This window comes from Gobio gobio (assembly GCF_949357685.1).
Source record: "Gobio gobio genome assembly, chromosome: 25".
Taxonomy (NCBI): domain Eukaryota; kingdom Metazoa; phylum Chordata; class Actinopteri; order Cypriniformes; family Gobionidae; genus Gobio; species Gobio gobio.
In genome coordinates this window covers 7,331,948-7,357,995 of record NC_137121.1, presented here as the reverse complement: position 1 = coordinate 7,357,995, position 26,048 = coordinate 7,331,948, and the positions used below count along the sequence as shown (strand labels likewise).

The following is a 26,048-nucleotide window of genomic DNA, read 5'->3' as shown; positions in this document are numbered from 1 at the left end:
AATAATAAATCATATTTATCTGATTTCAAAGGAAGGGAAGTATAAAAAAGTATATATATATATATAGTATATAATATTTGCGAATTAAATATATATAACTCAACTATATTTCATGCCAAATGATCTTTTTAAAAAAAAAAATTCTAACACTTATGGCATAAACTTTTAATTGGGTTGATATAATCTCTCTATATTTGTGACAATATCTTGTCACACACAGACTTCAACATTCAGCATCAAAACATGGTAACATGTTTTTTATATTATATGTATGTATATATATATATATATATATATATATATATATATATATATATATATATATATATATATACACAGTGCTTGTGTGTGTATTTATATATAAATAATAATTAACAGAGTACACACACACATATATTATGTAAACACAAACTTTTATTTTGGATGCGATTAATCGCGATTAATCTTTTGACAGCCCTAATATATATATATTTTTGTATTATTAATAAGACCAACAATTGTATTTGCTGTCGTTATTGGGGTTATACTGACAAAAGACAAATGGTAAAATAAAGCCAAAAATAGTAAAACAAAGCAATGCATTTATTCATGCTGCAATGCACTATGGGAGTGCACTTCCTCAGATCACAAATAGAATTAATTTGACAAAACTTAAACGGTTTAAGTAAGAACAACTTGATGCAATTAAGTTGCGCTTAATTGAATGAAGGCAACGAGTTTGCACAACGGAATTAAGTAAACTGAACAAATTTGTTTTTACAGTGAGAGAAGATTTATACAAGTGATTTATATATTTGCATTTTAATATTTTATTGCATATATATATATATATATAATGTATTTTTTATGTACATGTAAAATTTAGAAATTGTATTATAAAAAAGTAGCAAAATTATCATTCAAGGGCTGGCTGATCTGTAGAAGAAGAAGACTTTTTACCATTCTGTCAGTTACCCATTGCTAATATCAATCTCATTTAATATTTCAGTTTTTCTCATTTAATATGTCCCAGGGCTGTGAACACTACTTCACATTGACTCTCAGTGATCCACCCGCAGCGGATGAGTGAAGTCAACCTCTCTCGTCTCTTAGTGAGTCAGCTGGACGTTAAGGTTCCCCTGCGTCATGACTAGTGTCGCGGGGTCAAGCAGACTGGTATTAAATCCTTAATGAAGTCTGCTGAGGCTGTATGGATGTGTGTGTGTGTGTGTGTGTGTGTGTGTAGTGCTGGGATAATTACATCCTGTCTTGGGGTTGAAGAAGACCTCTTGTTCTGTATGCCGTTTTTTGATATAGCAGACGCGCTTCTCCTGCCACTGTATCTCTAGTAATGAAGAGAAACGAGACTGTTGGTTTTGTGACTGGAAATGTAAAAAAATTGAATTTTCCTATTCCAACTATGTTCTAATTCACATAAGCTGCTTCCATTGCATACTGTATAATGGGTACAACATTTGGTTTGAGTAGTGCTTTGCAACCGTTAAAAAAGTAAGAGTGTGGACGTACTACATCCACCATGGTGCTGTCACATGACCTACCAGCGTCAGCCATTCATAAATCCTCTCCTGTGGCCTCATGGGATTTTAAAGTGTCCATCCACTGTGCACTTCAGAAGTAGTAGGTCGTCTGGGTTGTTTTATGAACACTATGAATTTGGACAGCTCACATACGGTTTTTCACCTACTATATAGTATGGACGTAGGCATTTTCGGATACATAGATACGGTCCACCCTAAGTAGTATGCAAGGCTATAGGGTTGAATCAGATTTGCCTTCTGTTAGAGCCTGTAATGCATGTGATTGTTGGACTGCAGAAGAAGTGTAGTGCATTTAATTTAGCTTTGCCAATAAAAAAATGTATCTAATAACTCGAGTGAGTAATAAGATGAATGGGAATGCTAACGGATCACTTTCTCTAGGTACCTCATTGACTTTGGCAGTATCATACACCGATCAGGCATAACATTATGACCTAATATTGTGTTGGTCCCCCTTTTGCTGCCCTGACCCGTCGAGGCATGGACTCCACTAGACCCCTGAAGGTGTGCTGTGGTATCTGGCTCCAAGATGTTAGCAGCAGATCCTTTAAGTCCTGTAAGTTGCGAGGTGGGGCCTCCATGGATCGGACTTGTTTGTTCAGCCCATCCCACAGATGCTCGATTGGATTGAGATCTGGGGAATTTGGAGGGCAGGTCAACGCCTCAAACTCATTGTTGTGCTCCTCAAACCATTCCTGAAGCATTTGTGCTTTGTGTCAGGAGCATTATCTGCTGAAAGAGCCACAGCCACCAGGGAATACCGTCTCCATGAAAGGGTGAACATGGTCTCAGCAATGCTTATTTATGCTTATGCTTATTTAACAGGTAGGTGGGACGTGTCAAAGTAACATCCACATGGATGGCAGGACCCAAGGTTTCCCAGCAGAACATTGCCCAAAGCATCACTGCCTCCGCCGGCTTGCCTTCTTCCCATAGTGCACCTGGTGCCATGTGTTCTGACCCAGTCGTCTAGCCATCACAATTTGGCCCTTGTCAAACTCGCTCAAATCCTTACCCTTGCCCATTTTTCCTGCTTCTAACACATCAACTTTGAGGACAAAATGTTCACTTGCTGCCTAATATATCCCACCCACTAACAGGTGCCGTGATGTTATGTTAAAATTGTGTATGAAAGAGTATACTTTATGTAATGATAATTTTTCTACCGCTTGAAACATTACTTAATGCGTATTGTTTTCATATATACATTCATATATTTCATATATTCATGCGTCACACTGGAAGTGAAAGGTCAAGTGCATTGCATTGTGGGACACTGTATTCCACTCAGAATGCTCTGGTTGTATTGTGTACATTTTGACTAATATATTATGTCAAGTTTTCATATAGCATACAGCACACTATGTACTACGCTATTGCCACACTAGTATGTAGTGTTGGATTGAATGTATGCCCTAGGCCTCGGGTGACCCTGAGTTCTTCTAATGACAGTGACTCCGCCTCTCTCTCCTCACATCACTCGTTAAGTCCTGATTGGTGCTTCGGTCTGATTGGCTGCGGTTTAATCAAGAGCTTGTGTGTGTGTGTGTGTGTGTGTGTGTGTGTGTGTGTGTATTTTTATAATTATCATTTATGTGCTATTAGGTTGACAGAAGGTGACATCAATACAAGCAAACACACCAAACTGTGGTTGTGAAATCTCTCTCTCTCTCTCTCTCTCTCTCTCTCTCTCTCTCTCTCTCTCTCTCTCTCTCTCTCTCTCTCTCTCTCTCTCTCTCTCTCTCTCTCTCTCTCTCTCTCTTTCTCTCTCTCTCTCTCTCTCTCTCTCTCTCTCTCTGTCTCTCTCTGTCTCTCTCTCGCTCTCTCTAATCAATTGAAGTACATTAGTGCTCTATTTAAAACATTACACTATTATTAACAGGGAAGTGTTCCTCAAACCTTTGGCTTAACGTTATTTAAATGTTGTGTAAATGTTAGAACAGTCTAATGATCTTAAAATAATGTTAATGGATTGTCCTAATGGTGTCATTTGCATTTGATAAATGTCCTCACAACGTTAGGAGAAAATCTTTTTGGTGCAGAATGATCTGAAGTTTAATCTGAGCATGAACGTTGCGTGTTTAAGTAAGCTACAGTAACACACAGACACTATGTTCAGAATAGTTTTGTTGTCACTTGACTGTATTATGTGCTTCTCATTGGGCCCTGTTTTAATTATCTGAGCGAGTGGTCTGGTTTACTGAGGGCATGTCTGAATTCATTTTGCTAGTTTAACGATGGAAAAAAACCCGGTCCTAGCCAGGCGCATGGTCCAAAAGAGTTGTCCCTAGTCTCTTAATGAGTAATGGGTGTGTATTTGGGCGTAACGTGCAATAAACCAATCAGAGTCTCATCTCCCTTTCCCTTTAAAGCCATTTGTGCTCGCACCATGGAGGATTCGCTATTAACATGGAAAGACTGAACGCTTCTCCAGAGAGGAATCCTTTTATTTTTAATATTTAAAAATGTGTGTGTGCTGCTGCGCGTCCCTGTGTGTGTAATAATCAGGGTGTACGTGCGTTGTGCTCTGCCTAAAGGCACATATTACTAACACACGCTTTCAATAACACAAAAAATACTGCGCTATTGACTTTAGAGCAGGTTTGTGTTGGTCAATGGCGCAGTCGTTTTCAGTTCCTCTATATAGCAACACACCAACAATGCGCCTGAACACACCTGGTTTGCAGACCAGCACGCCCATGGGTGAACAGATGGGCACGAGGGCATTTGCTATTTAAAGGGGTGGTAAAACATTCTTTCGAAGGCTTGATTGTGTTTGTGGGGTGCGCTGTAACATGTGTTCATGCTTCGTTTTTAAAAAATTGCATTATTTTTCATATATTTGACCTTTATTCTACACTGCTCTGTCCCTCCTTGTAAAACGGTCTGATGGTTTCCGGGTTGTATGAAGCCAGTCCCTCAAAAATACGCAATGGGCTCAGATTGGTTAGCTGGCCCAGTGTGTTGTGATTCGCTAACTGCCTAGTGCACGTTTTTCGGAAACGTCACACCCCTTACCTTTACCGGTAGACTGTGCTTTGGGTAGTATTAGAAACAATGGTGTCAATAAAACCATACCAATCTGAGCCCAAATCAGACCCAGAACATTTTAGTGAAGATGATCGAGCAGAACCTGTTCATTCCTCAAGAGTAAAGACTGCGGATCTATAGTGATCGGCACTGTTATTTTGTATTTTTAGAACGATTATAGCCAAATATCTGTCGCAAGAACTATTAACCCAAAACGAACACTAAACACTGGCTTTACTAGTAGCCAAATCACACACACACATGTTTAGCAAGCCTGTAGAAAAATAATACATAAAAGCTCTAATCAAAGAATAATTTACACTAATGCCAAGTTCACTGTTGAGATTTGAAAAAAGTTTGTAACGTTAGGTGTTTGTCGGATAACGTTAAGTATGAATGAGCATTTAACAAGCGTTGTCATTTGTTTACTTCTTTGCTACAACGTACAATTAATAATACGAACTATTACAGGAAAACACATCAACGAAAAATAAATCAGACTTACAGGTTGTGGCCCGTAAAAAGCTTCTGTTTTTAAATCCGTCTCTCAGGACAAGCCGTTGTGCGAATCCTGCATTGAACTCGCGAAGATTGTGGAAGCTTTCCTCCGTGAAATGTGTAGCACAGGGAGCGAGATCTGGGTAATAATTATGAGGGACCGAGTTAAAAATAAATTTTAACCATTGATCCCTAACTCCCCCGTCCCTAGGAAGGCTGAACAAAGTGGACCTGCAATCCGGATGAAAATAACAGCGTTTCGTCGGCATTGCGGCAACAACACTCCAGCCTAATAACTGTCTATATCACCACAACCCTTCCCCACAGCGATACAAAATGCCCCCCCCCCCCCCTTATTTAATATTCTCGGAGGAGGGGTTTATGTAAATATTGGGGCTGGTGATGTCAGAGACCCTGGAGGAATGTCTGTAGTCCCTACCGGCCTTTTGCTGTAGTCCTTAGAAATTGATTTCTTATATCTCCCTTTGCTTTAAACTTTGAACGTTGTAACTTTGCAGATGTTGTTTATGCTCAAACAGCAACATTACACACTAGCTAAAGTTAGAAAAGTGAAATCGTGTTTTACCACCCCTTTAAACAACATGGCGCTGGACGCTCCAAGACTAGCAAAAGCGCCGGGTGTATGATAGGGCCCATTATGTTTAAAGTCAGCATGAAACGGATGTTGCAATACTCTTTTCTTCCCTATGGTGGCGTATATCTGAGTGAAACGGCTTCTCAAAGGACAAATGTAGGGCGGGGCTTGATTTTGCCCATGGGGAATTGATTGGATGGTTGTGGTTTGCTATTGGTCGGTCTCATGTGAGGGACAGTTTGCCCCGCCTTCGCACTAGTAAACGCATCATCAGAGAAGAGATGTTGCTGCAGTATTTTTTTATATATTTATATATATATATAATTTTATATTTTATTTTATCATAATGTATACTTTTTTATTTTTTATATAAAAATATATTTTTTTATTGTTATGCTTTATTTGTATAAACATTTTTTATTATATATAATTATATATTTTATTGTTTTATTAAATTATATTATTTTATTTTATACTCTGTTTTATATATATAAAAATTTGGTAAACATCTTGGACGTTATTTTTCTGTTACTGACGCTATTATTTGTTTTATATTGATGGATTTAGTGTGTGTGTAGAACAATCACTACAATAAAGAACTTGAGAGAGAAAAAGGCACGTTTGAAGCCCGAGCTGGAGAGAGATGAATAAAGTTCGAGAAGACAAAGAAAAGATGAAAAGAAGTTGAGAATATATATGAAGATATATGACAGCGCTGCCCTCTTGAGCTTTCCAGCCAAAGATAGAAGAGAGAGAGAGACGTGTTTGTGTGTGTGGCCACAGTGTGTCTGTTGGACCGAAGCTCTTTCTGATGTCTTTGCCTGTAGCCATGTGTGTGTAGCAGCGTGTGTACGTGTGTGTCTTTGCTCAGAGCGAGTCATGGTACTGAATGCACATTTCTGACTCTCCTTCTCGATTCTTGACACACACACTCTAACACACACACACACACACGCAAGCAATGGCGTCTCGTTTTGCATACAGACCCCCGGGGATCGCTGTCACTCATTCCCCCTCCGAGCCTCACAGTTGGCGAGCTGTCGCTTCCTCCGCTCGTCTCAATCATCGGCGGTCGTCCTCTCTCCTCCCTCACTTTTCATCCCCACTTCTCTTTCAAAACCCCTCCTCCTCCTGCACTCTTCCTCTATCGCTCCCTCTCTCTCTCTCTCTGTGTGTTTTGTTTCGCTCTCTTTCTCTGTGAAAATTTCATGATACAGTTGATGACAGATGAGTTTCCTTTGATAGCTTGTTCTTGTCTGTCAAAAACTGCGACTACTTACCCAGAAACTGCCTGTAAGTACTCTGCCTGTGTGTGTGTGTGTGTGTGTGTGTGTGTGTGTGTCTCAGATATTTACACTTTATTCTCAGCTGAACGTAGTTGCGTTTACATGTGTGCACAAATGCATGCTTGGCTGCATATAGTGCAAATTCAGCTGGATTGTTGTCTTGTTTTACGTCTTTTAAAAGCATATTTATTTGAAGGTCAATTGCATTAAATATTAAGGGATTTCAAAGAATTTTTTTAATAGTATTAAACGTACATTTCAGATTCATACATGCATCTTAAATTATTAAATTATTTTAATGTAATTTAATATATTTTTTAATATAATTATAGTTTTTTTTCTTGTTTTAAGCATGAATTAATTTATAATTTTTTTGTATTTTTTCAGCATATAAGTAACATGTATGTATGAGTCTTTAAAATCTAGTTGTTTTATGGCTCCATGCATTTCCGCGGTGCTCTTAAATGTCACTTGCTTTAAAAAAAAAATGGTTTCAAGGTGTTTTTTAAATTAGTGTATTGATTTCAATGTGGTTTAAATTGCTAATTGAATTCTGTCTCAAGGTGAATCGCATAAAATTAACCTTACAAAGAAGTACCATGGTATTACCATGTTGTTCATTGTACCAATTTAGACACACCAATGATGGTAATACTATTGTATTCTTTGAAATATACAGTATAGACTATCATCAGAGTACCATGATATTACTATCATTATTACTATATTGCAAGGCGGAAAGCATTTGAGCGATCTTTGAGTGAGTCTGTTTTGCTTTGTAATGTTTCATTGAATATCAGGGACATGCTACTTCTAAGCAATGACATGAACATATATGTACTGTATGTATTTGCATGTCTACTCAGTCTTTGAGGGCATGTAGTTGAACACGCGTTACGGCTAATAACGCCTTTCACTGCATGTCCTGTTTGTCTTTAAATGGTGTGTTAAGTGTCGCTTTTAATTCGTTTATTGATCCATGTGCTCTAAATTGCTTATTTGATTCTGTTTCAAGGTGAACTAGTGCTATGTGGTGTCAATGTAATTGCTTGCATGGTGGTTTTGGACACAGCTATTACTGTATGCTAATATCATGGTATTCTTTGAAGTAGCGTGTTATATGGGAAATCCAGCTCAAATATCAGATTGAGCAGTTGGTTTTTATTTGCTCTATTGGTCTGGTGCATATTTTATTTATTTAAAAATATATAATTTCATAATAGAGTGCTTCAGTTGGGTTCCGGAAGTAAAAACAGAATACATTTTCTCCATAGTGAAATGGATTTTTAACGATAACTTATAAACCGTTAAAGGGATAGTTCACCCAAAAACGAAAATGTGATGTTTTTCTGCTTTCCCCAGGGCATCCAAGATGTAGGTGTCTTTGTTTCTTCAGTAGAACACAAATGAAGATTTTGAACTCCAACCCGTCTGTCAGTCGTATAATGCATGTGAATGGGGTTCAATTCTATTAGAGTAAAAAAAAACATGCACAGACAACTTCAAATTAAACCCTGCGGCTCGTGACGACACATTGATGTCTTAAGACACGAAACGATCGGTTTCTGCGAGATACCGAACGGTATTTATGCTATTATTTCACCTCATATACCTTTAAAGACAGCCCTACTGTGAGCTACGAGGCTGTTAATCAGTTTCGGTTGAAGCCGTTAGCATGCATTGTGGTGAAAAACTACATTACCCATAATGCTGTGCAGGAATTCCACCAATCAGAGAGTTGAGAAAAAGCAACGGGTTAAAATCTCTCTTTAGCTCCGCCCACCCCCATGACGCACCACAAGTGAAGTAATCAAGTATTTTCAAGTATAAGAGAGAATATGACGCGTTGCTTTTTCTCAACTCTCTGATTGGTGGAATTTCTGCACAGCATCATGGGGAATGTAGTGTTTATATATATATATATATATATATATATATATATATATATATATATATATATACATACAGTATATATGAATTTTAAATATATTGTTAATATATTGTATTATCATTTTTCATGGGATTGTAGTTTTTTCCCCTCACTAAATCCGTTAAGTACACAGTCTTGTATTTTTGTCTGATTTTCACATATTTTTTTGCTTCAAATTAAAGTTTTGAATGTTCTGATTAACCTTGTAACTGGTTGTCTTGGTTCCTGGCATATAACGCTTTTTGTAAATCCCTATGGGAAAATGTAATTTAAAAACGTCCTTCCGTAACCAACGCAGCTGAAAAAGTTGCACTGTTGCACAATATATTTCAAATAAGCATTGACATTCCACTTAATTTGCATTCCTTCAGCCATATTGAGCATTTCTATATTTTTCATTCATTTTTTGTCTATTGGTATCCTGTCTTCTCCTACTTATATTGTCTCTGGGGTTCGTCAGTAGTAATTAGAGTTTGTGTGTGTGTGTGTGTGCGTGTGTGTGTGTCATCGATGTCCCCTCTGGCTCACTGACTCATGTGTGTGTAGTTGTGTGCTGCTGTGCACATCTGGGTGATTCTTGGACTGTCCTTTTTCGTTTAAATCAGTGTGTCAGACTCTGGAGCCATGATGATAGTGAACTGGGATGTCTGGAATATGAGCATCCTGCGGCAAAATACCAGCTTTAGTTATAGTTGGCTTTGCATTTGTTGCATGTTCAGGCCCAATCCCATTTCTACCCCTTAGCCCTTCTCTTTCCCCTACCCCTTCGTTTTGTGCGTTCACGTGAAGGGGTAGGAGTGTCCCGATTCTCTTTTGGCTGGAGTGGTAGGGGTAAGGGAAAGGGCCAGATAGCCCTTCAAACGAAGATTATTCAGGACCACACTCCGAACGAAGGGGTATGAGGAGTTTCCCTCCACGACTACCGTGCTGCTAGAATGTGTGTGTGTTGCCACTCGGGATCGATCACTTGCGTGTCGCCTGGCTGCCGTTTCTCCGTAGCTTTGATTTGAACACGTAGATTTGAACACATATTAATAATAGTTAAAAAATATATATCTGGTCATTCTTCATAACGCAGTCGATATTTATAATACATATCGTCTGTAAACTCTCGCGTTACCAAGGCACGGAATGGAACGGTTAATAAACAAAGAGAACAGTTTGGTCCAATGGAAAAGCGGCTTCACTAGTCTTGTATGTTCTGTATCATTCTGTTTCATCTTAGGAAACTCTGGCTCACATGTTTTTGAACTGAAAACGAGCGCCATTTTATTAAGTCCAAATACAGCGCAAAACTCTGTTGGGAGTGAGTAATTTGTTAAACGTGCTCGCGCCTGATTTCTGTTAGATATAGCCTACGCACTTCATTGCTGTTCACACTGGTTAATTGTCACAGGATTTTATAATAAAAGAAATGGGGTATGATGAGGTGTAATGGTATAGTAGTGGTGTCCCATTTCTTAGGGGAATATTTTCACCCCTACGCCTTGGCACTCTGTTTCAAGGGGCAAGGGGAACAGGTAGGGGAAGGGGAAGGGGTATAAAATAGAATTGGGATTGGGCCTCAGTGTCAGTTGTGTTGTTGGTTCTGTCACATGTTCCTTTGTTCCAGTTTTCCCGCCACTCCCTCTTCGTTGTCATTATGAGTTCATTCTGTTCACCTGTGTCTAGTCAATCACCTTGTTAGCCCTGTGTATTTATGCTGCCTTCACGTGCTATCGGAAATTTCCTAATTCCCACTTTAGAAGTCGTGATTACGAGCTTGTTGCATTCAAGTGCTTTGTTGTCGGAGTGAACAGGAATCATGGTGGACACCAGGTTATTCTTGCCTATTTATTGGGAAAATTTTATTAAAACCATCATTTGTAGTCTCCCATCCACCGACAACCATATAAACGTTCCACATAGTCCGCTTTCTGCTGATTCTGTAATTTCAGTCAAATGCAGGCTGTTTTCGCTCTGTACCAAACATACAATACGCTTCAAATGATTCCTCACATGTAAATATGTACTACATTAATGTCAAGACAAGACGACCTAGCTGTTTTGGAAAAAAAAACAATAAAACCACACCTGCTACAGCAGTCTAGTTCCCCGCCACCATGTTTAAAGTTTATGGCATGCCCATCTCGGGAATTGGGGTATCAAAATTATTTCCGAACTTCCCAGTGGTAAACACGACATCAGCGGGCGTTCATGTGCAATTTTTACCTAGGAAACTCGTATTTACGATAATTCCGATAGCACGTGAAGGCAGCATTAGTCCTCAGTTTCCCCTCAGTGTTTGTCCGTCGACGGTCCCAAATACTGGTGTGTTTGAGTGGTCCTGAGTTTATGATCTATTAAAGTTCCTGTTCCAAGTTCTCCTTCTCCTTCTCCTTCTCCTTCTCCTTCTCCTTCTCCTTCTCCTTCTCCTTCTCCTTCTCCTTCTCCTTCTCCTTCTCGAGTTTTGATATCAACACTAGTTTGTAACAACATTGGCTGGTCAGGTGGACCATCTTAGTTTATGGCTAGGCGGTTAGAGTTGGTAGATCACCTTAGACCAGCAACAAACCAGCCTGACAAGTCAACATGAAGTATTGACCTTAAAATATTTTTTTTATATGATCAAATTATTATAAAAATGAAATTATGTTTGGGGTCGGTAAGATTTTTAAAAATATTTTTGAAAGACATATTTTATGCTCACCAAGGCTACATTTATTTGATAAAAAAAATCTGTACAAATATTATTACAATTTAAAATAGTTTTCTATGTGAATAGAATGTAAAATGTAATTTATTCCTGTGATCAAAGCTGAATTTTCAGCATCATTACTCCAGTCTTCAGTGTCACATGACCCTTCAGAAATCATTCTGATATGATGATCAAGAAACAGTTATGATTATTATCAATGTTGAAAACCGTTGTGCTGCTTCATATTTTTGTGGAAACCATGAAACATTTTTTTAGATCAATAGAAAGTTCAAAAGAACAGCATTTATTTGAAACGCCTGCCTTTACATCCCATTCTTAATCCGTAGGGTTTAATATGGAGTCGGCCCACCCTGCATCTATAACAGCTTCAGCTCTTCTGGGAAGGCTTTCCACAAGGTTTAGGAGTGTTTTTATGGGGATTCTTCTAGAAGCGCATTTGTGAGGTCAGGCACTGATGTTGGACGAGAAGGCCTGGCTCTCAGTCTCCGCTCTAATTCATCCCAAAGCTGTTCTATCGGGTTGAGGTCAGGACTCAAGTTCCTCCACACCAAACTCCCTCATCCATGTCTTTATGGGCCGACGCTTTGTGCACTGGTGCGTATTCATGTTGGGACAGGAAGGGGCCATTCCCAAACTGTTCCCACAAAGATAGGAGCATGAAATTGTCCAAAATGTCTTGGTATGCTGAAGCGTTAAGAGTTCCTTTCACTGGAACTAAGGGCCCAAGCCCAACCCCTGAAAAACAACCCCACACCATAATCCCCCCCCCCACCAAACTTTACACTTGGCACAATGCAGTCAGGCAAGTCCCGTTCTCCTGGCAACTGCCAAACCCAGAATCGTCCATCGGATTGCCAGACAGAGAAGCGTGATTGGTCACTTCAGAGAACACGTCTCCACTGCTCTAGAGTCCAGTGGCGGCATGCTTTACCCCACTGCATCCCACCTGGTGATGTAAGGCTTGGATGAGCTGCTCGGCCATGGAAACCCATTCCATGAAGCTCTACACACTGATCTTGAGCTCATCTGAAGGCCACATGAAGTTTGGAGGTCTGTAGCTCTTGACTCTGCAGAAAGTTGGCGACTTCTGTGACCCTCAGCATGCGCTGACCCCGCTCTGTGATTTTACGTGGCTGAGTTGCTGTTGTTCCCAATAGCTTCCACTTTGTTATAACACCACTAACAGTTGAGCGTGGGATATTTAGTAGTGAGGAAATATCACTAATGGACTTATTGCACAGGTGTCAACCGATCACGGCCCCACACTTGAGTTCTCTGAGCTCCTGAGAGCCACACATTCTCTCACTAATGTTTGTAGAAGCGTCTGCATGCCTTTTATACACCTGTGGCCATGGAAGTGATCTTTTCTCAGACGCTGCATCTGAAGTGGTATTTAGATATATTTACTGACCAAAACAGCTTGGCTGATCTTCTATGTTCAGTAAATGGCTCTCTTTATGAACGAGTCATTGAATCATTTGGTTTACCCGATTGATTCGCTCAAAACCCGGATTCATTCAGTAACGAAACACCGCTGTGTGTTGCTCGGAGATGCACAAAAGTTCTGCTCTGGCTTTACAGGTAATATTTTCGTTGGCAAAATTGAGACAATAAAAAAACCCAGAAAAATATTGTGTCTAAAATATGACAAAATATGAACTTCTTATTTATTGAACTGTTGTATAAAATCAATGTCACATTTGGACTTGTGCTATTCAGGACAAAACAGCACTTGTGGGATATGGCGCGCACACACACACACACACACACACACACACACACACACACACACACACACACACACACACACACACACACACACACATAAAGGATTTTTTGCTGTTCACTTTACTAATGTGAAAAGGTTTATGTTGGGACTTGTATTTGTTTGTTCCAGCAATTAATGTCCCTTTGCATGGGTACAGAAAAGAATTCAGATTTTGTCCTTGCTCAGGGAGTTTCCTCTAGCCTCTGCAGCCCTCAGCCACTTGCTGAGCACAATTTAGGCAGCGTGTCGCAACTCCCATCCCATGGCTGCACGCTCCTCCTGGCCAGCGCTAATGATACCCCTCACCTCTGACCCTTCTGATCCGGCCGATACCTCCGGACACATCCTCAGAGACGAGCAGGCAGAGCTAGCGGAACGAGAGCCAGCTCGAATGACGGCCATCTCTGAGCCAGCGGGCCTCCTCAGACGACAGCCGACAGGATCGCAGCGATGAGATGGGATGAGACAGCGAGCGCTGCGGGACAGATCATGCTTCGAGGAGTTTTTAACTACGCTAAACCCATTTCCAAAGTAACCACAGATGGGTCCAGGATGAGAGGAAAATGATGGATTGTACCTGTGCTGATTTTTACTAGCAGTTTTTTTAGATGGTAACTTTTCACACCATTGTGCTGCTCCTAAAATATGTAATTCATTATGTTACATGACTAGTCTTACTAATCTTACATTTAAAAAAAAAAAAAGAGAAATGCTGCTTTGGCAAATAACTGAAACTTTAAGTTGAAGTACTAAAATGACAAACTAAAATTTGAATAAAAAATAATATAAAACTAATAAAAATGACAAAAGCACGCTACAGAATGACTAAAACTTCAACTTGAAACCTGAAAAATAAATAAAAGCTAATTCAAAATATTAATAAATACAATAATAGTATATTAATAATAGTAAAAATAATATGGAACTGATCTAGTTTTGTTCCCCCAATTCTTTTAATTAATTAATGTTACATTTTTATCACAATGTAAAAAATTATTTCTGTGATTATCACAACTTAATATTCATCATTAGAATAAGAAAAAATGTGTTTCAACTTAAAAAAAAATATGTTCGTGCTTGAAAATATTAAGTTTAGTTAACTTTAGGGAGCTATTTAAGTGATCTCAACAAATTTTAAGCTGTTAGAACATTTTTTTATAGTGCATTTGGACATTTTGTTCAATTTAGTAATATTTGCATATGATTATTTTTCTGATTGGTCTTCTGTTTGCATCCTTAAAACATTTTTGGGTTTTCCTTTCTTGCGTGCATTTAAAGGGTACATAACACACACAGTTTCTGCCAATCTTATTTTAATCTTGAGTTCCTATAGAGTAGTGTTGCATCCTTCATATCTCTGAAGAGTCTTTAGTTTGATCATATTTATAAACGACAGATACGCTGTACCGATTCTTTCCGAAAACAGCCGAACTCGTGGAGGAATGCAGTGGGCGAAGCTAAAGAGTCACAAGCACACACACACACACACACACACACACACACACACACACACACACACACACACACACACACACACACACACACACACACACACACACACACACACACACACACACACACACACACACACACACACACACACACACACACACACACACTCTCTCACACACAATACATCATGGCCTTATCCCTGGATAACTTTCTCTTCACTATATGTTGGTGTTGTTCACATTATATGCACTTACGCGTCGATTGCCAACAAAACACACACATTTGATGCAGTTTCACTCTCCACCATTGCTGCTCCGGAAAAACAAACTGCACCCTCTGTTTAACACTGGATTATTTGTGAAACTGAACAAGGTGATCTTTCCCTCACAACCAGAAACACACTTCTTTAGTGATGTTGTTGATTTTGTGGTCTAAAAACAAAATGGCAGCCGTAACCCGAACGAAGCTCGTTGATTTCATCCTTGTATCATTCGTTCAGTTGATTTTTTATTTAATATTGAAAGTAGAAAAATTAGAAAACAGCTTGTTTTTCGTTTTTTTTCATTTTTTTCATAAAAACGAAATTTCGACTTGATTTTTCGTTCAGAGGTAGAAAAATGAATAAACAGTTTGAATATTCGAATTCTACACGTGAGCGGGAATTTTACGCCCCTTTCTGCTGATTGGTCAGCCGAAGATCAAACTATTCCGTCATCGGTTCTTCCTCAGTTCAGCACAGCAGAATAAAAGTCCTGCGCTGCTACAGCTATACGGATTCTTAACGCGTTTATTGCAGCTACATTTCATATTTTCTCATTAAACAACCAGACTAACGAATGGCTCGACACAACCCGTACCGGGGCGGGGCAGAGCCTAGACAGGGCTTTCGTCTGTGTAGACCATCGGTTTTAGTGCAAGGGGTCCGCGAAATAATTTGCTTTATCCTACCGTATTTTCCGTACTGTAAAGTCACGTTTTTTTATCATGAAACAAGCCGTGATTTATTCCAAAGTGACTTATACACTCAGCTAAAGGATTATTAGGAACCATACTAATACTGTGTTTGACCCCCTTTCGCCTTCAGAACTGCCTTAATTCTACGTGGCATTGATTCCACAAGGTGCTGAAAGCATTCTTTAGAAATGTTGGCCCATATTGATAGGAGAGCATCTTGCAGTTGATGGAGATTTGTGGGATGCACATCCAGGGCACGAAGCTCCCGTTCCACCACATCCCAAAGATGCTCTATTGGGTTGAGATCTGGTGACTGTGGGGGCCATTTTAGTTCAGTGAACTCATTGTCATGTTCAAGAAACCAATTTGAAATGATTGGAGCTTTGTGACGGTGCATTATCCTGCTGGAAGTAGCCATCAGAGGATGGGGACATGGTGGTCATAAAGGGATGGACATGGTCAGAAACAATGCTTAGGTAGGCCGTGGCATTTAAACGATGCCCAATTGGCACTAAGGGGCCTAAAGTGTGCCAAGAAAACATCCCCCACACCATTACACCACCACCACCAGCCTGCACAGTGGTAACAAGGCATGATGGATCCATGTTCTCATTCTGTTTACGCCAAATTCTGACTCTACCATCTGAATGTCTCAACAGAAATCGAGACTCATCAGACCAGGCAACATTTTTCCAGTCTTCAACTGTCCAATTTTGGTGAGCTCGTGCAAATTGTAGCCTCTTTTTCCTATTTGTAGTGGAGATGAGTGGTACCCGGTGGGGTCTTCTGCTGTTGTAGCCCATCCGCCTCAAGGTTGTGTGTGTTGTGGCTTCACAAATGCTTTGCTGCAAACCTCGGTTGTAACGAGTGGTTATTTCAGTCAAAGTTGCTCTTCTATCAGCTTGAATCTCATTAATTGCGTTAATGAGAAATTGAACAGGTGTTCCTAATAATCCTTTAGGTGAGCGTATAATGCATTTAACGTCAAATAATCTAAATGTTGACTTTTTAAAGTAGGCGTGTCCAGTATTCGCTGTATTTGAGTTCATGTTTCTGGTGTGCGTAAGAAAGATGTTCATATGAGACTAAGACGTGCTAAAGCAGCGCATCCTGTTGGTTTCTTAATTTTTCAAAGGCATGACATTTTGTAGTAATTTTAAATGTACACAAATATCGATTTGATCTTCGGCTGACCAATCAGCAGAAAGGGACGTATAATTCCCGCCCAGGTGTAGAAATCGAATATTACAACTGTTTATTCATTTTTAACCTCTGAACGAAAAACGAAAAATCAAGTCGAAATCTCGTTTTTTTAATGAAAAAAACAAACAAAAAACAAGCTGTTTTCTCATTTTTCTACTTTCAATATTAAATAAAAAATCGACTAAACGAATGATACATGGATTGTTTATGACGCTCTTGCTCTTGCTCTGGTTGATGTGTGCGTGTGTGTGTGTGTGTGTGTGTGTGTGTGTGTGTGTGTGTGTGTGTGTGTGTGTGTGTGTGTGTGTGTGTGTGTGTGTGTGTGTGTGTGTGTGTGTGTGTGTGTGTGTGTGTGTGTGTGTGTGTGTGTGTGTGTGTGTGTGTGTGTGTGTGTGTGTGTGTGTGTGTGTGTGTATGTGCACTCATCCAGGAGAAGTGCCAAGTAATACTGCCATTTATGACGTCATACAGGGCCATACTCGGAAAAAAACTTTCCGAAACCTATTCAAATCCTGAAGGGGCAGAAATACTCCGTCATATACGTCCAACTCGTTTTTTTAATTTATTTTAGCCGTGTTTAGCATGAGAATCAACTCTTTAACAGTAAGTCAGAATGCATGAAATAGCGTTAGATATCCACTTTAACCATTTACACTGTAAACTGGTGTCATGTATATTTACAATAAAGCCACTCCGATGAACTTAAACTTAATTAATGCGCATTACTCACTTGAAAAATAAACCTCTGGTATTATGGTGTAAATGCAACAGTTGATTACATAACCTGTGTTACTCTGCTCGGTAAATCTAACATTAAATGTGGGTTGTGTCACAAACCCACTGTAACATGTTGTTTATGGAGCGGAGAGGCGGACAGCACTGTCGTCTATGGAGGGTTTCCACAATGCCACCTACTCCTCAGAAGACACTTTCTGTCGTTCCATCTCTCCCACATGCTCTCCCTCTTCCTCTCCGGCAGCCTGTGATGCTGGCGAAAGCTAAATTGGCTATTTCCATGTAAATATGAGGCTTGTGTGTGGTTTAATTGCTATGGAGATGACTTAGGACGGACCATGTGATTTAAACAATCAGAACGAAGCATCAGGGAGGAGAGCGGGAAGAAAGACAGAGGCTGGGAGAGGGAAGAAGGAACAGAGGATAATGCTAGATGAACAGACGTTGGAGGTGGAGAAGCTTGTGATCAATTAGGAGACAGGGAATCACCTTCTCTCTCTCTCTCTGTGTGTGTTTCAGGGGAAGAGGAATAAACCAGGAGTGGAGTCGGTCGGGTCTCCCGATTCAGGAAGAGGAAGAGGAGAGAAAAAAGCCATCAAGTAGGTGCAGGGACATTCATTTCGTTCACTGGGGCATTTTTTTTAAAGATCGTTGTGTTGGAGCGAAGCCTGGCCATATGAAATCAGCGCTGAGATCCCAGGAAAACATCACAGTTTCTCCATAGACAACAAATACATGTGTTTTAAATCTACGGAAATCATTTCAGAAGTCGTTAAAGCCGTGGCGGTCCAGCAAGAGAGGCGCAAAAATGAAGTTAAAATGAACATGGCAACTAAAATGATCAAATTCACTGTTGTGTTAATTCATGGGCCTAACTAAGATACAAATGCCATATAAAACATATTCTAAAAATTATGTAAAAATAATGGAACAGCATGATAGGCAATTGACCCCTGACTGTTTATTTATTTATGTATTTATCAATTCAATTACATCATTTTTCAATGTAAAAGTAATCTTGAAAAAAGTACTGGGAATTCATACATTTTATGCATATTGACAAGCATTTGGTTGTTGAGTAGAATGATGATGATAATAATACGTCATTAATTATCAATATTTTAGGATATCAGGGAATCAAGGAAAGATTATCTGGAGCATATACCACATTTATATTATAATTATTATTTTAAAAATATTTAAAAAATTGCATATCAGCAAAAAAATAATACATATACATATTATTATAATTATTATTATTATTATTATTATTATTATATACATAAAATAATAGTATATCAGCAATACATATATATATAATGTTTATGTATATATAAATGTATTATCTTAATAATATTACAAAAACAACAATAAATATAGTTGTTTTTGTAATATTATTAAGATAATAAATATCATATATATAGTATTATTATTAAAAAGAAATAATAGCATATCAGCAAAATATGTATATATATATATATATATATATATATATATATATATATATATATATATATATATATATATAATGTTGTTTTTGTAATATTATTAAGATAATAAATAATAGCATATCAGCAAAAAAAATATATATATATATTGTTGTTTTTGTAATATTATTAAGATAATATATATATATATATATATATATATATATATATATATATATATATATATATATATATATATATATATATATATATATATATATATATATATATATATATATATATATATATATATATATATATATATATATAGTAAGATTATTAAAAATAAATAATAGCATATCAGCAAAATATATATATATATATATATATGTATATATATATATATATATATATATATATATATATATATATATATATATATATATATATATATATATATATATATATATATATATATATATATATATATATATATATATATATATAATATTATTATTAAAAATAAATAATAGCATATCAGCAATATATATAATGTTGTTTTAGTAATATTATTAAGATAATATATATATATATATATATATATATATATATATATATATATATATATATATATATATATATATATATATATATATATATATATTGTATGTGTGTGTGTGTGTGTGTGTGTGTGTGTATATATATAGTGTTGTTTTATTAATATTTTCAAAATAATATATAAAAAAATTAAAATTAAAATTAAAAGTAATATATCATTAAAAGTAATAATAATAAATACCATATCAGCAAAACATATGATATATAATCAGCAATATATACATATAATGTTTTATTATTATTATTCAAATAATAAATAATAATTTAAAAAATATGTTGTTCGATGACGTCTCAGCCTCCTGGAATATTCCCACCGCCTAAAAGTTATGATTTCCTCTCCATTTCATTCACTATTGAGTTTTTCGGTCTAGACTTGCTTTGAAGGGAACAAAAGTACACAAGTACGAGAGTAATTATCCGCATTGGGCTGCTCGCTTTCATTCGGGACGCTTCCTCCCGGAGCGATTCCGGCTCTTTGACTGATGGCGACTCTGAAAGCCGCGGGTTTGGCTGAAGAGCGTCTGATTGGGGGCGCGGGATCTTTGAGCTCAGCGGGACGCAGCGTCTCTTCTTAAGATCACATGTCCTCTTGTTTGCGAGGCGGTTATTCTTGGAGACGTCTGGCCTGTGTTGTGTGCTTCGTGACACTGCAGCTGCTGGGTTGGACTAATGACTTCTCTGGATTTAAAGCTTGCAGGTGCTTGTGGAAATCTGTACCGCATTGCATTTTTGTTCCTAAAGCTGTTGTTGAACAGTAATTTAACATAAATGACCTTTTCCCCCAATAGCAGGCTCACCCGACCCTTTGCATTTCTCTTGACTTCTCACCTTTTGCTGTTTTCCCAAATGTCTCTTTTCTTAGCAAAGCACTAATGGTTTTGTCACCAAGAATTGTGTTTAATAATGTGTGATCTCTCTCTCTTTCTCTCGCTTGATAAACTAATGAATGCACAGGTATAATCTTGCTGTGTTCTGCTTTGCTGCCTTACGGATGCATTGGGTGTGTTTTTATTTCCCTGTGTGATCATTAAACCCCTTTATGCACCTCTCAGTTTCTTCCTCCTATCCTGAAGAAGAGGAGACTCCCGGAGATCGTCTGTGTGCAGATTGATGGATGAAATGGATCGCTCATGTTCCACTGACGTGTGTGTGTGTGTGTGTGTCTCTTCAGTGATTTAGACAGAGACTTTTGGAATAACAATGACAGCTGTTCAGTGCAGCAGCGCTGGAGCTCATACCCGCCCAAGGAGTTTGTACTAAACATTTCTCCTTATGCCCCTTACGGAGATCCACGCCTCTCACTCAAGTGAGTCTCTGTTCAGGCTGGTAAGAGACACCAACCCCTGACCCACAACTCATACCACACCCCAACCTCCCCCAACCCCGACCCCGACCCCGACCCTTACCAACCGCACCCTCGATCTGTGCTGCAGACTCTAAACTAGCAGCAGAACGTCTGGTCCACTTTATTTGTTACTGTTCGTTCAGGTCAAGAGCCGCCCATTTAGACAGGAAACAACCGTCTGACTGACTGCAAACTGACCAATCGCTTTGTTTGTTTGTTTTATTTATATTATTATTTTATTATAGTATTATATAATTAGTATAGTATAGTATTAAGTATTATACCATATTTTGAATATATATTATATTATTATGCTTATGTATGTGTGCGCCTATCATTTGAATATTATATATTAAAAAAAAATTATAATAATACAAAAAAAAAAAAAAAAATTATAAAATTATATATATATTATAATAGTTAAATATATTATAATTATATATATATATATATATATATATATATATATATATATATATATATATATATATATATATATATATATATATATATAAACACAATATGAGAATATTATGTATATAAAAAAAAATAATTATATATGTATTATAAAAATTTAATTTATATTATACAAATTATATATATATATATATATATATATATATATATATATATATATATATATATATATATATATATATATATATATATATATATATATATATATATATATATATATATATATATATATATATATATATATATATATATATATATATTGTAACTCACAATATAATGAGAATATTATGTATATTTAATATATATATATATATATATATATATATATATATATATATATATATATATATATATATATATATATATATATATATATATATATATATATATATATATATATATATATATATATATATAATTATTATTATTATTATTATTATTATTATATTATATTATAATAATTATATATAAACGCAATGTGAGAATATTATGTATATTTAAAACTAAATATATAAATATATATATTATTTTAACTAATAATATAATTTGAATATTATTTATATTTAAAAATAATAATAAAAGATATATTATAAAAATTAAATATATATTATAATAATTAGAAGTATATATATATATATATATATAGACACAATATAAGAATATTATGTATATTTTTAAAACATAATATATATTTATTATAAAAATTATATATATATATATATATATATATATATATATATATATATATATATATATATATATATATATATATATAATTTGAATATTATTTATATTTAAAAATAATGATAAAAGATATATTATAAAAATTTAATATATATCATAATAATTATAATTATATATATATATTTTTTTTTTTGACACAATATGAGAATATTAATAATATATATATATATATATATATTATTATTATATTAATATAATATATAAATTATATATTATAATATAAATATATATATTATAATAAATATATATATAAAGTATATACTATAAAATTATATCTATTTATATTGTAACTCATGATATAATGAGAATATTATATATTATAATACATTTCTGTTAGCATTGTTTGTTTTCAGTGCAGAATGTGTCAGGCGGTCAGTGAGCGGTCAGTGAGCGGTCAGTGAGTGGACTGTGGGCTCAGACTAACACAACCCATATTTTACTGTACCTCATCTCACCTGTTACCCAACAACACACCCCATGTATTCCTGATCCCTGGCAGGGCTGTAATGATGAGGAAGCATCCCGTACACTTACACACTTTTCCAAAAGGATTTGGCAATGAGCTCATAAAGCCAAACTCATAGTATCCTTGACCTGCTGTGATGAGGTTCACAGTGTGGGATAGTCCAGTACCAGTACACCAGCCAAAATAACAAGATAAAGCCAAAATATGTGAAAGATGAAGTGTGTCATTTCTGCTCCTAGAGATATGCACAATATAGCCATGCCATATCAGTTATGTGTATCACTGGAGGGAAAAATGTTGCTGCCTTAAATTTTTAAGTACAATCAACTTTATTTCAACTTAAATTACATTAAACTAACTTAAAAAATGAGTTGCATCGTGCATAACCAAGATATATTGTATTGCTTATCTTGTTTTGATGATTTAAAGCAAAGTAAAAACATATGTTGTCATAACTTATTGATCATATAATTTTTACAGTATATATGTATTTATTTATATAACTTTTCCAATTTTCCACTGATATTTTTTTTTTATATTTAGATGACTTTTGCTCTCATTTAGCACTAGATATAAAGCTTTAAAGGGTTACTTCAGCGATTAGCATTAGCATTATGCTACTTTCCCCCCTCATGTCCCCCTGAGACGAGAGAATTATGCATTTTATTTCTGAAAAAAATTCTCCATGACGCAAAAATCGTCATTTAGCGTCATCGGAGGATGTTTGTCCAGAGGCTAGAGACTACAGCCAGTAGAGGGAGTTAGTTCTGCATGTTTTAAACCCGAAAATGGACTAACTCAGCAATTGGGTTGTTTTAAACCAACGATTGGGTTGTTTTAAGCATACATTTAACCCAACCGCTGGGTTAAAACGACCCATTCACTGGGTTAAAACAACCCAATTGCTGAGTTAAAACAACCCTTTAACTGGGTTAAAACAACCCAATTGCTGGGTTAGTCCATTTTCAACCCAACTTGGGTTATTTTTAACCCAACCTTTTTTTAGACTGTAGAGGTAAGACTCTCGCTAATACTCGACACGATATCTTATCACACAGTAGCCTATACATAGTGATATAGTTGTTAGCAGTAAAACAGCAAAGTAACAAGCTAACTTACTTGTCGTGTTATGCTAACGTTAGCACCATGCATACACTCTAAAAAATGCTGGGTTAAAAACAACCCAAGTTGGGTTGAAAATGGACTGTAGCCTCTGGCCAAATAAACAACCCAAGTTGGGTTGAAAATGGACTAACCCAGCAATTCGGTTGTTTTAACCCAGTGAATGGGTCGTTAAATGTTTGCTTAAAACAACCCAATCGTTTGGTTAAAACAACCCAATTGCTGAGTTAGTCCATTTTCAACCCAACTTGGGTTGTTTTTAACCCAGCATTTTTTAGAGTGTAGTGTTCCTGCGTGAAACGGCGACTGCACACCCTCCGTATTTTCAGGTTTTCCGTATTAGTGTCCTCTCCAAAATTCGGGTGCAGCCACTGTTTGCACCGCTCCAAATTATTAACCGGCAAATGATGAAAACGTACAGCTTGTCCTTTTCTGGTTTTGGCTGTACATCCCAGTACAAAGCAACTTGGCACCATTTGGATGGAAAATACACTACTGTTTAAGTTATTTTAGGAACTAGCTCGTCACAGAGACTCACGATATAACAGCGTCTTTTTAGTTTCTAGTCAACTAACGCTAGAACAGGTAGGCGTGGCTTTGGGAGTGGCCTCATAGGGCAGCAAAGCAAGTGCATTCTGGGAGTTGTTGTCTTTCATCCACATGAGCCAAAAACACATTTTCTGTCTTTTCTCAGTCTAGAAGGCACCAAATTCAAAAATAATTTCACATTTCTACTACATAAATGACCCAGTTTAAATACACATTCATCTTCCCAGCGCTGAAGTGCCCCTTTAAGGATATAATTAACCCTTTAACCGCCTTATATTTGTGATTTTGTTCTATAACACATTTCAAAGGGAATATTTATCATATTTTATACTGTACATTTTTAATGTTATGACGTTTAAATCGACTTTATTTGTATTTTTTTACCAAAATAGTTTAGATTTATAATATTGGCTATTAAAGGGATAGTTCGCCCAAAAATGAAAATTAGCCCATGATTTACTCACCCTCAAGTCATCCTAGGTGTATATGACATTCTTCTTTCAGACGAACACAATCTGAGTTATATTAAAAAAGTCCTGACTCTTCCAAGCTTTATAATGGCAGTATTTGTTGCTCTGTTTATGAAGTCCATAAAAGTGCATCTATCCATCATATAACTGCTCCACGCGGCTATGGGATGTTAATAAAGGCCTTCTGAAGCGAAGCCATGCACTTGTGTTAGAAAAATATCCATATTTAAAACTTTATAAAGTAAAGCTCCAGCCGATCGCCTTCCGTGGAAAAGTGTTGAAACACTTTCAACACTTTTTCCATAAATCGAATACGGAAGGCGATCGGCCGACACTTTACTTGATAAAGTTTTAAAAATGGATTTTTCTCTTACACATTACCCTGTATGTTACGCTTCAGAAGGCCTTTATTAACCCCCCGAAGCCGTGTGGAGCAGTTATATGATGGATGGATGCACTTTTTATGGAGTTCAAAAACAGAGCAACTATTACTGGCATTATAAAGCTTGGATTAGCCTGGACATTTTTAATATAACTCAGATTGTTTTCGTCTGAATGAAGAATGTCATATACACCTAGGATGACTTGAGGGTGAGTAAATCATGGGCTAATTTTCATTTTTGGGCGAACTATCCCTTTAAATGGTTACCTTCTATAACATGAGTTATTGATATCATCATATATGTATACATATTAGTATATTTTTAATTAGCTTTTATATGTATAACTTCTGATTTTATTTATGTATGCGTTTTTTTTAAATATTTCTATTTAGCTTTAATTTATTTCAGTTCTTTATTATTTCAACTTAAACTTTTTTTATTTCAGTCATTTGGCAAGGCATTTGTTTTCTTTTAATGTACACTCTAAAAAATGCTGGGTTAAAAATAACCCAAGTTGGGTTGAAAATAGACTAACCCAGCAATTGGGTTGTTTTAACCCAGCGATTGGGTTGTTTTAAGCAAACATTTAACCCAACCGCAAACATTTAACCCAACCCAAGTTGGTTAAAACAACCCATTCACTTGGTTAAAACAACCCAATTGCTGGGTTAAAACAACCCAATCGCGGGGTTAGTCCATTTTCAACCCAACTTGGGTTATTTTTAACCCAGCATTTTTTAGAGTGTATATATTTCAGTTA

General features: G+C 36.4%; 1 protein-coding gene across 1 annotated transcript in view; it reads left to right on the top strand.

Moving 5' to 3' along the window:
• syt7a (synaptotagmin VIIa) overlaps positions 1-26,048 on the top strand; it is a gene marked incomplete at both ends in the record, with an annotated part of 211,327 nt that overhangs the window by 113,033 nt on the left and 72,246 nt on the right. Inside the window, 2 exons of the mRNA XM_079809469.1 lie at positions 18,207-18,286; positions 20,904-21,038. Coding sequence (XP_079665595.1) covers positions 18,207-18,286; positions 20,904-21,038 — 215 coding nt within the window. The remainder of the gene's footprint in view (positions 1-18,206; positions 18,287-20,903; positions 21,039-26,048) is intronic.